This window comes from Pempheris klunzingeri, chromosome 17, assembly GCF_042242105.1.
Source record: "Pempheris klunzingeri isolate RE-2024b chromosome 17, fPemKlu1.hap1, whole genome shotgun sequence".
In the NCBI taxonomy this organism is placed as follows: Eukaryota; Metazoa; Chordata; class Actinopteri; order Acropomatiformes; family Pempheridae; genus Pempheris; species Pempheris klunzingeri.
The window spans coordinates 21,582,415-21,599,864 of NC_092028.1; the positions used below are offsets into that span (position 1 = coordinate 21,582,415).

The 17,450-nt window shown below is 49.2% G+C and overlaps 1 protein-coding gene across 1 annotated transcript; it reads left to right on the top strand.

Annotated features, from left to right (window-relative positions):
- The first annotated feature begins 13,658 nt into the window (after positions 1–13,658).
- On the top strand, positions 13,659–15,847 carry tmem98 (transmembrane protein 98). The gene is made up of 6 exons (XM_070848079.1): positions 13,659–13,864; positions 14,314–14,445; positions 15,114–15,147; positions 15,230–15,345; positions 15,423–15,482; positions 15,646–15,847. The coding sequence occupies exons 1-6, from the start codon at positions 13,734–13,736 to the stop codon at positions 15,845–15,847; spliced, it is 675 nt and encodes a 224-aa protein (XP_070704180.1). The 5' UTR covers positions 13,659–13,733.
- Positions 15,848–17,450: the final 1,603 nt, after the last annotated feature.

The following is a 17,450-nucleotide window of genomic DNA, read 5'->3' on the forward strand; positions in this document are numbered from 1 at the left end:
TTGTCTGAACACAACAATCTGTTCTGAACTCCACACTGAGACGGACGTTCATGCATCGCAGTAACATTCGTTCTCGGCCCAAAGCTGCTGCTTCGGTCCAGGAGAGACAAACCAAAGCCTGATCACATGTCTGATGATCCCATTTTAGTCACTTCGGTAAAAACATCTCCAAACTGTGGATGATGATACCACGAGCAACAGTTCATGGAATAAAGAGAAAAACATTTCAAAGCCTCTTCCTGATGTAACGAATGCTGAGCTGAGGACCTGCAGGGGAATCATCATTAACTTTGCTCTCAGTCTTTAAAGACAAACGATGCCAGCGGCCAAATCTCTCAGGAAATTAGTGCATCTGTAAAATCTAGTGAAATAAGAGAAAGGCTGAGTGCCGTTCAGACATCCATCAGCTCCAAATGTTCAGCAGAAGGTGGCTAAAATAAATGAGAATGAATGAGACTAATAGAAAAAGCTGCTGTGAGCTCATCGCCGGCCGAACCTCCGTCATCAGTCTCTCACTTTTCCTACATGATTCACTAAAACTACTGCAGTGAGACTCAAAGCCACAGGGTGAGATGGAAATGATTGGAAATGTTTGTGTGGTTGTTCACAAACCGGAGAATGAAGGCTTCATCTTAAATGTCCTACAGATCCACAGGTGTCATAACAAACATGAGGCATGGTAAAGTAGTAAAACATAAAGAAAGGGACTGCAGATCTTATCTAATAAATTGTTTCTACATTGTGCTGCTGTATTTTTACCACCTGTGAAGTTCCTGGAAACATTTTCTGGCCAAAAAGCCACCGTGTGAGTACCTGAAGTCTGACCATCGAGCTGAAAGCATTTTGTCTTTTTTCCATCCATGTTTGTGAGCTTGCAGTCTCAGCTTCTTCAGCTCTTTGTGTTTTCCTGCCAGCAGCTCTCCATCGGTGGAGGAGCAGGAACCACGGACCAAATATGTCCAAAAATATGTCCTTTGGAAAGTGGAAAAGAGTTAAAGGAGTTAAACTTTCTTACACAGAACGTGATTCAAACTTTCAAACAGAGTTGTTTTACCTCACAGAGCTGCTGGTCCACTGCTGCCTTAAACAGTTAGTTTGAGTTATTGTGTGTTACACAAACAGTATTGGAGCTTAACAACCTTTGAAACACCAAAGCCACAATAACACTAACACAAGCTGACAGCCATAGCAGAGCAACCTAAAATCCCTGTTTTAGTGAATGTAGTCTGGTGTGTGTGCTGTTTGTGGTTAAACCAAAAGGATCTTCCAGGTCTCTCTCTGTAGGGATCCTTTCCATGATGCTGTCACACACTTAGAATAACACTCTGAGCCTGTCAGTGGATCAAACAAGCTCTTTTAGTGGACCTACTGTGATCAGGTGCAGTTGTCCCAAAGGATCACGTTGCAGCCATTGCAGCCCGTTTGGTGGCTGCTGGCTGAGGTGATCTACTGGACCAGTTCCAACACTTTTACTACCCACCAGTCACTCAGACACCAGGTTTAAAAATACCAGAATTGTGTTCACATAGTGAAGTGTTGGTGTTTAAAATAGTGCCAAAAGGCTTGAAGCAGCTGTGCGTATAAAGCCTGTAGATGTCAGGAAAACGAATCAGTGCAGCAGAAAGTCAGATTATAGTTAAAACCAGTCCTCAGATCTCATTATTCCAGCACAGACCTGTGCGAGGCAGCGGCCCCACGGACCCCCGGCCCTCCACAAACACCTCATCAGGGTTTGGACATGTGCACTGAGCAGCCCCCCCCCACAGAGAGAACAATATGCACATTTCTGTCTGCAGGAGCGAGAACTCATTACTGTCCCGTTCTCACACACACACACACACACTAACTGCAGGTGCTGCAGGACGGCATATCAGCAACATGCACATACACAGTGTGGAGTAACCGTGTTAGACGTGACTGTGTCTTTCTCTAACGGAGAACAAAGCGTGGGCTCTGGTCGGCGCTGACAAAGCCCGAGTGGAACGGTGTGTCTGAACTTTTCCCCCACTCCATCGGCAGAGTGGGCGAGGAGCACGGGTGATGCAAGCTCACGCAGAGGCAAATTCTCATTTCCCTGCTTCAAAAAGCCGGCAGCTCGGCAGCGTTTCATGTCCCGGCAGCCGAGGCTTTCCCTCTGCTCCGCCGGCAAACACAACCTGACCCAGAATCCAGTGCGGGGGAGCTGCGAGCACAGACTGCAGGGATCGCCTTCTGCTCGGGCGCTGCTTTCATGTGGAAGTGAGAGCATCGTGGGCTTTTGTCTGTGAGTGGGTGTAGGGCTCCACTCTGATACGGTTACAACTACAGCAGCAGCAGGATCAGGCCGACTGAAGCCTCCTTCTGTTTCACCTGGTTCACCTCATTTATTTCTTCCTCACAGCTATTAAACCTCTCCATCAGCCGCCCTCCTCCTCACACTCGTCGTGACGATGAGCGGCGCCCTGCTGAACGGACCGGACCGGACCGGACCGGACCAGACCGGACCGGCCTCCAATCAGCGCTAACTGGCGGTAATAAACAACGAGGCCTAATTGGCACGTCGTGATGGCCCTGCTAATCAAGTCAGGGGAGTTTCCACAGCGAGTGATGTTCCTCAGGTGATTAACTCTTCATCTGCTGCTTCCTCACACACACACACACACACACACACACACACACACACACACACACACACACACACTCAGGGTTTATTGTAATGAGCTGATTCTCTTTGCCGTTTGTCTGTCTGACTTCCTGCCGCCTCATCTGCTCTGTGCTGCCTGACACGGCCGTCAGAAATGGATCATTCCTCACAACACAGGTGTAAAACCACAATCTGCTCTCTCTCTCACACACACACACACACACACATATATATATATATGCATATAAAGGCATATATATATATTGATCTGAGTAAATCCCCTGCAGTAGCTCCATAACTTATGGTTCTGGTTATGAGCTGCACAGTCACACAGGACCAGGATTGATGCCCCACATGCTCTGTGTGGTTACATCAGACACATTTGGGACACAAGCGGTCAGAGACTACCATCACCAGTATATCTGGTTCTTTATTAGATGAGAGAGAATTTGACTTTTTTTTAGAGAAGAAGAATCAGAAAGTCAACATTTTTACACCTTTCATTTGTTTCTCCTGGTGTCAAATATAGACAAGAAAAATAAATCAAATATTGAGTCACTGCTGAATCCAAACAAACAGACACAAACCTCCTGAAGGTTTTCGTGGTAGCAAGTAAAAAAGGTGACCACTGAACGCTCCAGAGGATCCTCCAGCCATCACACTCTTTAGAAATTGAATGACCTTTAAGAGAAAGGAGAGGAATGCTGGGAAAAAATGGGCTTTCCACAAACACAAAGCCTCCTAATGTCTATTTGTCACGGTGCTCATTTCTATTTTCATACTTCTACCATCTGACGGGACGCCTGAAATAATGCAGAGGAATATTCAGGATGTTCACCTGGTCAGAAGCACAGTTTATTCTGTTAGAGTCGCTTCCTTCCTTCCCCTCAGACCAGCAGACCGTCGTCCTTCTTCTCCTCAGAGGAGAAACAGTCTGTGATTACAAAGCAAACACAAATGTACTGTTTGCTGATTTGTGCGAGTGAAGGCAGGAGGACCGTCCAGGGAAACGGCAGCGCTCAGCGAAGAGAAAGCAGGAGATAAAAACGCTCCGTCACACGTCGCTGCTTGTTGGTGCCTCGTAAACACGTCGGAGAAGATGCAGCTGAAGAAGAAAAGCCTTCTGCTGTGCAGCCAGCGAGCGTTTGTCTCGTCCCAGAGCTAATTAGGAAAGTTCTGCTGCAGCGGCGTTAACATAAAAGATGAAGATGAAAAGCTGCATTTCGCTGCCAACTTTCTGCAAAGATCCTGGGATCATCTGAAAAATGTTACACAGCAACATTTTGGAAACAGTACATTATCAACAGCATCCCATAAAATGCCGCAACAGCTGATTTACGAGGCAGGACTCCGAGGGATGACTGAGCGAGCGCAGCCTCTAAATGAAGTGTGTGTATTTTACATCTGTTCCGATGAAGGATGTGAGAGGCTTCGTTACAGCAGCAGCAAGCACACGAGAAGAGATGAGCCGCCTCACGCCAGGCGATCAATAGCAGCCACGGCTGCATAAGAAATGTTGGCTCCGCTCTCACCTGGTGGGAAACGGTGTGTGTGTGAGTGTGTGTTGTTGACAGTGTGGCTCACTGGAGCCCGGCGGCCCGGCAGGCCTCTGTTCTTGCTGCTCCTGGTTCTGTAAACATAGACAAATGTGCCCTACAGGAGCGCCGGCCGCCCTGCAGCTCCCACATGCCTCAAACTAATGAATTTTTAAAGACGGCATCAATCAAACTGCAGGCCAGATCAATAGACCACAGAGTGGATTTCATCAGCGCTGCAGAGCGAGGGTTCAACACACACACACACACACACACACACACACACACACACAAACACCTCGTCAAGCTGCCTTTTAATCCACACTGGCTCCCCCAGCCGAACAACAACATAATCAGGACGGGTCAGTCCACTGAAAGAGACCAGAGACCAGAGACGGCCCCACGTGGTCAGTCAGAGCAGAGCTGATCTAAGACAGGCAGTTAGTCCTCGTTAGAAACTGACTGAAGAGTCCAGCAGCTCCGAACCACCAGGACACTCTGAGACCTCACCTGACAGACAGCTTCAGTTGAACATGAGCAGACAGACGGGCGTCAGCTCAGAACACATATCGAAAAGTCAACGACTTGTTTCATTCGTTCATCACATGTCATCCCAAAATGTCAGCAGGCCGTCTGACTAGCTCACCTGCTCAGACATCGAACATCCGTAATGTCGTTACGTTGATGGTGAAATGCCACGCTGGGCTCCAGCAGAGGTGATCAGGTGGCTTCACTCTCTGACTGATATTTCACCTGTTTCTACACTTTGACCTTTCCTAAAGCTTTATTCCGCTCAGCCAGGAGAGTCAACGTTATTTTAGCTCCCATGAAATATCTCCGTGTCTCTTTAAAGCAAAGGTGCCAGTCGGGTTTCCTCTCTGTGTTCATTCAGTCCATCCTGAACTGCCTCACAGCAGCCCTGAATTTGTCCGTTTACCTGCCACAAAGACAGATCTGCCGCCGCCCTCACCTCCTCTCACTCTCACTCTGGCTTTTGGGAAGCAAGAAATTGCTTAAAGATTGGGCCACAATCTGAGCAGGAAGCAATTTCTCAGCTCCACGGAGTAGTGATAAGAAATCGAGAGCGGAGCGATACCTTAAATCAAATCTGATTCAATTACATTTAGTTAGAAATGTTGGGAGGAATACAAAGTGGAGGCAATATAATCAGCGATGATGAGTGGACGGAGAAACGCAGTCAGAAGGCAAAGAGGATTCATTTGTCCTGTGAGCCTGAATCCAGGTGAGACAGCTCAGAATATACAGAGGAACCAGAAAGACAGCAGGAGGATGTCCAGTCTGTTTGTAAGTCCCTTCTGCCTGTGAGCTCATGTGAAGTCAGGAGGAACAAAGCACCGGCGAGGAGCACATGGACGGCTGTGAACAGCCGGAGGCTCCGGCTGACGACGAACCACCAAAAGTTCATTTTCAGGGTGATTCACGCTGGGATTTCTCTGCCTTTTGTTAAAACCATGAAGGAAACCAGAAGCTCCAGGATGAGGCTGAAGCTCTGCCATCAGGAGCCCATTCAAAGAAACTTTCTCTGGCGAGGAAACGATCTTAAACAAGAGCGGGACAGCAGCTGTTCCAGCTGATTAGTAGGACTTTCCCCTCAAACTGATGAGCAATGAGGAAATGCTTTGATTTTTGTGTTTGTCATTAAAGAGAACTAACTAACTAACTAAACACACACACAGAGGAAAACCACCGTAAAGCAGATGTAATCTGTATTTTCATCACAATGAGTGGACTCACAGGACACAGTTAGCGACAAGCTAGTGAACCAAGAGGAGCATTTAGCTGCTGTGTTGTTCCTTTATTCAGCTAAAACAGCTTTAGTGAGACAAACAGCCTGATCTCACAGGTGCTTAATGGTCTTTAACAAACAGAAATGTTTGCTCCCACACGAGGCTTTAAAGTATAAATCCACTTCACTTATACAGCAGCAGCAGCTGTGGACTCTTACGCATCACTGATGATGTCATTAAAACTGAAGTACCGTCGACGAGCCCCAGAGACGTAAAGAGACGCACAGGTAAAGAATAACGAGCAGCGAACCGGCTACGACTGCAAACTGAACCCCGACGGGGTGACGAAGGACTTCAGTGTGATTAGAGACACTGATCATCATCACACAGCTGCTCACTGTAGAATCAATAATCAGATCAAACATGACGGAGTAACGAGCGTGAGGGAAGTCCTCAAGAGTGAGCACAACTGTTTCCATAGCAACGGCCTGCTGTCCATAGCAGCAGTCTGCTGTCCATAGCAACGGTCTAGAGCAACGGTGTGCTGTCCATAGCAACAGTCTACTGTCCATAGCAACGGTCTAGAGCAACTGTCTGCTGTCCATAGCAACGGTCTATAGCAACTGTGTACTGTCCATAGCAACGATCTATAGCAACAGTCTGCTGTCCATAGCAACAGTCTACTGTCCATAGCAACGGTCTAGAGCAACTGTCTGCTGTCCATAGCAACGGTCTATAGCAACTGTGTACTGTCCATAGCAACAGTCTGTTGTCCATAGCAACGGTCTATAGCAATGGTCTGCTGTCCATAGCAACAGTCTGCTGTCCATAGCAACGGTCTATAGCAATGGTCTGCTGTCCATAGCAACAGTCTGCTGTCCATAACAACAGTCTTTAGCAACGGTCTGCCGTCCATAGCAACGCTCTGACCGTAGAATGCTGTAAGTGACCAATCAGAGTCGAGTATTCAACAAAGTCGTGTAATTGGAAGCACAAGTGTACCAAACTGTTTACTTATTACTTAATTAACAGAAGATGTTAATTACTGGTTGAACAGAGGAGGAAGAAAGATGCTGCATGCATCAAAAGGCAGATTAACCCTGAAGCTGGACATCAGGGTTAGTTCATGTTGTCTTAGATAAATGTAAAATATCACAGTCACTCCGAATGCTCGTAAATAACTAAAGCAGAAACTGAAGCATCCTGTGAAAACGGGATCCATCAGGGGAATAAAGCCACATCGTCACTAAACTGATCAAACCAGGTTTTCTGTTCTGTCACCGTGTTTCCTCCCCTCAGATGATTGTATTTGCTAAGTTAACTATACATATTATCCGCAAACATCCTCGCAGGCTGAAGTAGCCTGCACCACCCTGTAATCTGCAGCAGAGCAACAACAGAAAAATGTTTGCTGCTTTTCTCTGTTTGCCTGCCAAGAAAAGGATTTCAGCAGTGCCACAGAGACAAAGACCAGCAAAATAAAGAAGCAGAGCTGTTTGGCTAAAAGCCTGTCGGATTCTTTGATTCTCAAGGACATTTCTATGTCCCATCCTCCACCGAGTTCCTCTTCCACTCTTTATCCGAGCCCACCCCACCCCACCAGCCCCATTGTATCCTGCAATTCCAGCCCAGCTGCTTATGAAACAGGGAGCCGTGTAAGCCCGTGGAGCCGCTGGGGCTGGAGATCCCCGGGGGGAAGAGCTGGAAACACTCACACAGACGCCACTTTTGCTTTTGGACTTTTTTTCTGAGCCCCATTCTGAAAGTCAAGAGATTTTTCTTTTTTTAAGTCTCTCTTCACAGAAAATTGGCTTTTCAAACAGTTGCAAGGCCGGAGAAGCTCATACGCAGCGCAGGTCGTGCAGAACAGAGTAATTTAAAGCAAACTATTATCACAAGTGGCACTTAGGTCTGGAAGTATTCTGTATGTGCAGCGGGCGTCATCGGCTGATCCGTTCAGACATCTGTTCACGATTCAGTCCGACCCCGTCGCAGTTTACGTCACGAGCTTAAAAACATTGTAGATCGACAAAGACATGTGGGGAGAGATGCTGCTTGTATTGTTGCCACATGCAGGAAACACAATGAAGAGACCTTCTTCTGTATCAGAGGCCCTTCAGCCATCAGATCCACCTCGTTCACTCCCAGAGCACTCCTGCCCCCCCCCCTCCTCTGCAGCACCATAGAGCTTCATAATGCATCACTGTCAAGACAGCAGCACACCAACACTGGACGGATCTGATGGATCTGTCTCCTCTCTCTTCTGTCATGTTTATAGATGAGATGTTTTTAGTATTTAATGCAACCCCAAACCCCCTCCAGTCCGCTCTGGGGGGCGTCTCCTCACGTCCAGGAGGCCCAAACTGCCGTGAAGGAGCAGCGCTGGTCATTATGTTGTTCTGGGATTTGAGCCACATGTTTGCATTTATCTCTATTTAACACCACTTTCACACACCCACGCACCAACAATGACCTACTGATCGATCATTTCACACGTTCAGTCGCAGGCTTCTGTGTTTTTCTGTAAATAAATATGATTGTTTCTTCTGCCCAGTGCAGCTGAGTACACTTCCCTCCTTATGAGACACACAAAGAGCCCAGAGCCTCAAATCAACGACCATCTCATGAACTGAACTGACCACAAATACAGATGAATATCAGTCAGTGCTCTACGTTTAAAACATCCACTCCTCCTCTCTGATGCCTTCTCACACCGCCTCACTGAGTTCTTATTGGATTACTAAGAAACTGATTAAAAAAAGCGCGACCATCTGTGGCATCCAGGCTGCTGTTGTTTCTGTGCTCGTTGGAGCTCAGTGCAGCTGCAGAACACCTCCAGGAGTAAAAGCGTACCTGTGCAGCCAAAACCGAGCAGGACGTCTGGAACAACGAGCCAGAAAACAAACGCTGAGGATCTGAAACCAACCAAAGCCAACATGTTTCTGTTCGGTGGGGGCTCTACTTTTATCTCAACTTGCACGTCTTTTGGAGTGAAGCCTCATTAACAACATTCTCCTGCAGCTCTCATGTAGATCGTATTGTTGGTATTGTCATGGTTTGCCTCCAGCTTCACAGCGCTGAAGAATAAAGCATCTTTTTTTTTTGAATCTGGGAAGCTCTGCCACCCCCGCAAAACACATAAGGCAGGCACAGAGAATACAACAGGGGGGATATGGCCTCCAACAACAACCGCCCCCCCCTGCAGACTGGCCAGTAACATTTTCCAATATACTGTTGGAGGAGGCTGCAATAGTTTCTCGTCTTTGTTTCCTAGCAAACATATTGTATTTCTTCAGTCTCAGCTCTGATAAAGTGAAGCCTGAACTCGTGCAAGAGAAGCCGACCAAGGTGAAGAGACAAAGTGGAGAAAACATAATTAAATCTGCAGCTGAACACTGCTTTGCTGTATGGAGGTTTATGCAGCATCGGCTTTAATCACAATCCCAGCCATCGAAATAATGTGAAATAACACAGCAAGAAATCGGCAGAGTTGATTGATTTTCCGCTTAAACGACCACACCTGCCAGCGAGGCTGATGGGAACAGATTTGAGGAGCTGCCACTCCGTCAGCAACAGGCGTCAAACACAAAGACGGCTGTCAGGCGGTGACAGTGAAGACGGTTCCCCAGCGCTTCTGATGAGGAGACCGAAAAACAGCAGATAAATCAGCTGAGTGCTGCTCTACATCCACAGCTTCTCAAAGGCCATCTGTCACACACACACACACACACACACACACACACACACACTCCCCTCCCCTGCTGCCTGCAGAGCTGCACGGGGCCACAGATGTCATGAGGGGCCACCGGGACTGTAAACAAACACACTTCCTCCGCACACATCCATCTTTTAAAGGCCGACAGTCCTCAGCAGCAGCGACGTGCCTCTTTTCCACTGACTCCAAGTAAAACCATCGACCCTGATCATCGGGGACCAGAGCAACGTGAGCGGCCTCAGCCCGGCCCCGTGCCGAGTCTGCTCTGAAACAAAGAGGACTTGTAGGGAAAGCAGGCATCATTTAGTGAGACAACAGGTGGGTCTCTGTGTTTCAATACGCCCCCCCGCTCTACTGAACGCCTCTGGAAACCTGCAGCATCCATCAGCCAGTGTTTATTCTTACAGCACCCCTCCATGGGAAACACTATCCAGAGACACGTTTCACTCAGAGCAGGTCAGAACATGAGGAGGTGACATCAGCCATCGACGGGGTGACGTCAGGAAACTTCACCTGTTTCTGAGCCAGTGATCCTCTGTTTCTTCCTCATTAGTATTTAAAGCTTTGAGAGGCGCTGGGACCTGCGTGTTACTGCCACCCAGTGGCAAGACCACGTAATCACGACTACCGACTGGATCCACTGATGATCTTCTAGGTTTGCTTTTAAAAATAACTCTTCTGCCAGGATCTACAGAACTGATATATTATAATGTTTGGAGATGTTTTCAAAAGAATCCATCTCATACTCTCTATCCAACCCCTTCTGAGCCCAAATAACATGACAGCAATTCACCTTCCTTTGTGCTCATTATTGGTCAGTCTGTAAATTCAAATTCCTCAGTTCATGTTTCAGTCTGAGAAATGCTGCAGTTTTAGCTGCTCATGCTCATTAGAAGTTCCTCCAGTTGGCGTCTGGACACTTGCAGTCGAACAGCGAGAACAGAAAGGTCTTTATGGTCTGGTGTCGGCTCATTCAGGCTCCAGTATCCTCCTTCCTCAGCGATAAAGGAAAAACACGCTTCAACCAGTGGACCGTGAATAATTGGTGCTTTTCTCCGGTGTACTCTGGATGAAGTAAAGACACTCCTGACAGCCGCCTCGGCAGCATCAAGGACAGTTAATAGTTCAATTACAGCGTGGCAGGTTGGCTCTCAGAGGGACGGGCTGTTACCACCTGATTAGCTCTGCTGCTGCTGGATAACACTCAGCGGCTCGTTAACTGGCTGCAGAGCTCGCAGGCCGATGATGAACAACCAGAGGTTCCAGTGGAGGAGACTCATCCAGGATCTACAGTCAGAACACGGGAGGAGAGGCAGGCTGGATGAGCAAACATAGAAATGATTCATCAGGATGCTGAGAGACTGAGAGTCTGTGTTTGTGCTCTCAGTCCATCCGATGTTGTTGAATAAATGTATTTATTCCTCCATCCTGGTTCAGAGTGAAACTTCAAAGACGAGCGGCTGCACAGACCCGTAATGATGCTCGGCTGTGACTGACAGCAGCGCTCACGTTTACCAGCTGGTGCTGAGGTACCCTGCTTTAATGCTGGAATCTGGATTCAGCTGAAAAGGGATAATGATCTCTGCTGGTGGCATGGATCTGCTCCAGCAAAGGGAGACGTGCAGAGGGAAGCAGCAGAGTAAGAGAGAGGGATTAACTATGAGCACAGAGAGACCCTGACGTGGTTTAATGTCGAGTGTGCACAGCGAACCTTTTTAAAGTTGTGTTCTGTCAGCTCTGCTGCGTGTCTGTGACGGGAAGCAGAAACACCTCATCCATCTGTGGAGCGACAGCTCGAAGCTCTGCAGAGATAAAACACACCAGCTCAGCACCAGAGAGGACTGACTGAAGCACCAACCAAAGCCCCGTCACTCTTTCACCATTCATCTCTCCACTGGCTGTAAAAACACAACTCAAACATCTTTTTAACAGAAATACCTCCAACTGTCTCCTACCTCACTCAGCAGTGGAGTCCACCTGGAGAGGGTCTTCATCGCTGGACCTTTAGGTTAATAACACACTGACACTGTTTCATGACATCTGAGCGAAGTCCATCTGCTGGTGAGGATCATGCAGTTTGATCGAAAGCTCCACAGCAGCTAAACAGACGTTTGTAAAAGGCCGAGAGTGAACAGTGGAGCTCAGTGACCACAGGGATCCGTCACTCTGAGTGTGTTAAAGAGAGTTCAGAGCGCGCCACAGACCCGCCAACATGGCCACCACCCCTCACCTGGACCTGGAGGACCCCGCAGGTTAGCGGTGGCTGCGCGCGCCCTGCGCGCCCTGCGCCTGATCAAAACACGGCACCGAGCGCGCGCTTTACGCACAGCAACAACCACCCGGGGGGCGCGCGCCCGCTGGAGGGCTGGGTGGGGTTGGACTGGAGGAGAAATAAAAAAGTTTGACCATCAGTCACCCGCAGCCTCAGCCCAGCGTGCACGCGGCTCAGGGGCTGCCTCTGTGCGCGCTCCCGGTCCAGGTTTGGAGATGTCGGCGCCGTCTCCGCGCGCCCGCTGGCGGAGAGGAAAGAGTTTTGTCTCCTGAAGAATCCGAGCGAAGGACAAAATGTGCAGGTGAGTAACCGGAGAGCAGCCGTTTACCTGCTGCAGCACTCCGAGCTTTTGATTTTCATATTTAGGGGCGACTGTTTGTGGGCTGAGCGCGCGCCCCGTGGGTCTGTATCGATCCGGTCCTGGAGGGAAACACTGGACACGATCGAATGTGAAGTTTAACAGGCTTTTATCGATGATGTGATTGGTTTGTTCATCATTAAAGCCTCCCGGAGGTCACGTTACTGGTTCAGATGTGTTTGGTCCTGTTGAAGTGAACTACTGCAGAGGAACCTCAGCAGGATCATATTCAGCTGAGTCTACTTCAAGAATTAATGTTTCCTGCTTTCTATGCTGCTGCTGGGTCATAATTCAGTGGATCAGGAACAGAAACTCTACAGATGAATGTAGACGAGCATTGTGTGTTTTATTACAGATCTGTGAAGCCTCTAAAGAGATAAAGAGATAAATATAGTGAAGTTAAAGGTAAATGGAATGAAAAGAGTGAAATGTGGAGGAGGTAATGATAAAGTACGAGGCCTCAGAGTTTTACTGAAGTAAATGTAAAACAAAGACGACCAGCTTTGCTCCTAGTTTACCTACTAAAATCATCTCTCTCTTTTTATTGCTCTGTGATGGAGTGTGGAGCCTCTGTGGTCCCTGGCGGACCTCAGCCCTCAGAGGGAGAGGAGGAGAAAGCTCTGTCTGATACGGAGTAACTCAAATTAATCTGATTAGAGAATTACTGCATTCCACGGCTGAACCTCACACAGCGGACTAAAAGCTTTCTGATGCTGTAACGTGAGAAGTTCAGCTGCTCTGAGCCACAAACAGCAAACAAACCTGCGTCTCTGCTCTGTAAATGTGGAGCCGAAGCACAGAGGGGGGGGGGATCTGTACCTGGAGGCCTGTGACTGCTCTCCTGCACAGTTTGCTCACAGGTGAGCGGGCGGGGCGGGTTAATGAGTGACCAGGGGGGGCAGGAGAGCAGCTCTGCCTCACTGTCACTCAGCGGCTCAGTGTGGGAACATGTCAGCGACACCAAACTGCTGCAGATGATCCAGAAAACACCAGGAGGTCAGAGGTCAGGGGGTCGTCTTCTTCTTCTGTGGTTAGGTGTGTGTGTGTGTGTGTGTGTGTGTTTGAGTCTTCACACGTGTCGAAGCGGTCTGACTCTGGTAAAGTGCAGCAGGACGAAGGGGAGGGTTTCCTGGTTCAGCAGAAAGTCTCCGTGTGACGAACACTGGAGGGCTGAGCTCAGATAAAGATCAGCTCCATGTGTACACTGCAGGTGTGCCTGCACCACAAACACTCTCCGCCGCCTCACTGAGCTCCAACACAAATGGAAATCAGGGAACTTTCAGGCTGAAACATCCTCAAGTGAGGCCATAATGTCACTCCTCTCCGCTTTGGTGTCGCCAATCAGACTGAAACCGCCAATTACTCTCTCCTCCACAGATGAGCCCCCGTTCCTAATCGCCCGGACAATCAGCCGCCCCTGATTGGACTCTTCTGCTCTCGACCGTGTCGCTGTCTGCAGCCGCTGTGGGAGCCGGAGTCGCCATGGAGACGGTGGTGATCGTGGCCATCGGGGTGTTGGCCACCATCTTCCTGGCCTCCTTCATCGCCCTGGTGGTGGTGTGCAGACACCGCTACTGCCACCCGCACGACCTGCTGCACCACTTCGACTCCAAGTCAGTGAATCAGTGCGACGCCCCCCCGCTGAGTCATGATGTGGTTTAAGAAGGTCTAAGATATCAGCTTCATTGGTTGTTTGGTCACCTGCTGTTTGATTTACTCAGCAGCTGCAGGGAGACCATGAAATGTGTTTGTGTCTGTGGTCAGCGTCTCTTTCCCCCTGAACCCCCCCATGAACTGTTTAACCTCTAAGTGTTTTCCACCCTGCTGACAAACTTTGATCAGCTTCTTCTAAATTCTTCCTAAATTCACACAAAGGTTGCAAATCATCTTAAGTGTAGATTTAATATTCGAGGATACCAAAGTAGAATTCACTCTTCTTTAAGTGGACATTAAATGGTGACAGTTCTCCCCGGCCGACTGAAGTGTAATGACAGTGTGACTTTGAGCCCTGGGGGGTCTGGTTGGTAATCCTCTGCCCCCCCCCTCCTGCTGTGGTTTCCAGGCCCACGGTGGACCTGATCGGAGCCATGGAGACCCAGAGTGAGCCGTCGGAGCTGGAGCTGGACGACGTGGTCATCACCAACCCTCACATCGAGGCCATCCTGGAGAACGAGGACTGGATAGAAGACGCCTCGTACGTCTCACCGCCGGTTCTCTGAGAGTTCATAGAGTTTTAGCCCAAAAACCCACCAGAGGCTCGTCTGTGTTCTGGCTCCACCTTGGTTTGGTTTGGTGTTTCTCCTGCTGATCAGTGTTCCTGCTCACATTTAGCTGGTTTGGTTGTTAAACTGATGTTGGAGCTTCTAACAGGATCCAACAGGCTGCGTTTCTTCTTCTGCTGCTTTAAATGTGTTTCTAACGGGATCAAACAGGCTGCGTTTCTTCTTCTGCTGCTTTAAATGTGTCTCTTGGATGTACTTCCTGCTTTGTTGTGCTGCAGCTACAGACAGCAGCTGAAGTCAAAGTCAGAGTGTTTCTCCATCCCAGATGAACCTCTGGTCGTCCATGGTGTTAAAAACCCTCTGAGCGGCTGACGTCTGGCCTGGTGCCCCCCCCCCATTAGAGAATAATACTGATGTGCTGCTGGAATATACCACTGACAGTCTGCAGGGGGGCTTTTATTTTGAAAACTGAGCTGATTCTCTTTGCCAGTTGTCTGTCTGACTTCCTGCCGCCTCCTCTGCTTCATGCTATTAAGAAACAGAGCAGGTATCTTTAGCGTTGACTAGAACAGGCGCAGACGCTCCCGGGGGGGTTTGAGCCTTCAGACGTTTTACTGACGCTGTGAACTTTCTCCCCCAGCGGACTCGTCTCTCACTGCATCTCCATCCTAAAGGTAAGCGGACGTCTGCTTCGCTGAGTGTTTCTGTCACATTCGCAGACTGAGCCGCGCTAACAGGTAACACGTCCGCACACAGATCTGCCACACTTTGACCGAGAAGCTGGTTGCCATGACGATGGGCTCCGGGGCAAAGGTCAAGGCACCGGCCAGCCTGAGTGACATCATCACGGTGGCCAAACGCATCAGCCCGAGGTAACGCACAGCTGACCGCCGATCAGCACAACTCATGATCACGTCTGACACTAACGCTAACCTCATCCCCCCCGCAGGGTGGACGACGTGGTCCGGTCCATGTACCCGCCGCTGGACCCCATCCTGCTGGACGCCAGGTAATCACATCTCTTTGGTGGTCGATGAGGCTGGAGAGGAGCGACCGCCTGATCTATCTGTGATGTCATAACCACGACGGGGGCGGCAGGAAAACGTCATCACTCAGTTTTTGTGTTTCCCACCATTGAAGTGTGCTCTGTCTCGCCACGTCTCCCTCCTCAGGGCCACCGCTCTCCTCCTGTCCGTCAGCCACCTGGTGCTGGTCACCCGCAACGCCTGTCACATGTCCGGCAGCCTGGACTGGATCGACCAGTCGCTCCACGCCGCCGAGGATCACATGGTGGTCCTGCGTGAGGCGGCGCTGGCGTCAGAGCCGGAGCGAGGCCTTCCTGGAGCCGAGGCACAGAGAGAGCAGGCCATCTAGACACAGGCACACACACACTCTCTCACACACACACACACACACACACACTCTCACAGCAGGGCATGAAAATATGTCGTTCTCTAAATTCGGTCCTCGATTGATCCTCGGCAGCCACGCTTTGTGCCAGCGGCCCTGAAAAGCCTCCACATCCAGGCCACATTAATAAGGACTCACTGTGTCCTTCATTTTCACATCTCACACACACACAAAGTCTTTATCATGTTTCCACTGCAGCTGATGGTAAAACCTGTGAAGCAGGTGTCATAGGTTTCCATCAGGTGTGTTTTCTTTGTATGTTCCTCCACTGCAGATCTTTTCAGTCGGCCTTTTTGTGCCCAGCGGTGGGCCTAAATCCAATCTGCCCACAGTCACATGGAGGCTTAGTCAGCTAATCCATTCTGAGGAAAATAACACCCAGAGGGGCTGCAGCTCAGCGCACCAGTGGAGCTCTAACCTGACTCATTTACAGTCCGAGGGGTCAGCGTGACTCGTGGGTGCTCAGAAACATCCAGCGGACGCCAAGAATCGCCGGTCTGTGAGCTTTCAGAGCTTTTAGTTTTACCACATTACATACAGTTTCTCTGTCTCCACACCTTCACGATGGATCAGAACTAATATCCAGACAGACGCTGATGGTTCCCAGAGGATGAACTCTAAAGACTGTGGTCATTTTTCCTCTAGCGCCTCCCGCAGGTTCACTCCTGTGGTTTTCTGTCTCAACAACTTTGGATTGGCATGAAATTGGTCTCAGATATTCATGAACCCCACAGGATGAACCCTAAAGACTCCAGTAAAGTGTCATCTGTTTGGTTTCTCTAATGCTCCCTAATGATTAGTGTGTTAGCATGCTAGCACATACCTGCTAAACACCGGCCGTCACCGTGGCCGTAACCACGGTGACGGTCGCTCTGAAGCCTTTTGGCCGTCGCCATCTTGTTTTCTTGGAGCCAAAAGTGATTCTGTGAAGACTCGCCTCTGATTGGTCAGGTTTACACAGGACCCTCCTCTGATTGGTCAGGGAGCAGGTAGCCCCGCCCTAAAGCCCCTCCCCGGTCTATCTTCCTCTAAATGGACCATAATTTACTAAATGAACATCCTGCTGTGATACCGACCAATCAGAGGACACAACACTTCCTTATACAGCCTGCAGCTAAACACTAGCATGTTAGCATTGTGAACATGTTAGCATGCTAATGTTAGCGTCTAGCCTCACAGAGCTGCTGCATGTTTTAAAGTCTTGTCCCCCCCCCCCAGAGATTCCTCATCTCAAACACTGACTGCAGTGTTTCAAAAGGCTCAAATCAGCTCCAGCAGCAGCTGTTTCACAAATTTGGCCACAAATAAGGACACAAATATCAAAGGAGACATTTTCAGTGCATCACCAGCAGCTGCTACAAGCCTTGGTGTTAACAGTCCTGTTGTTCTGTCAGGAACACTTAACGTTCGCTCGCTGTGAGGAAACGCAGCGTGCTGATGGAGGTGAAGCAGAGTCGGCGTGTTGTTTTGGGCCGGAGGGACGTCACTGGAGCATGTCTACCTGCTCCTCCATGCATAGCTAATAGTGAATCCCCTAATGAGGAATTAAGCACAGCAAACAGGAAGA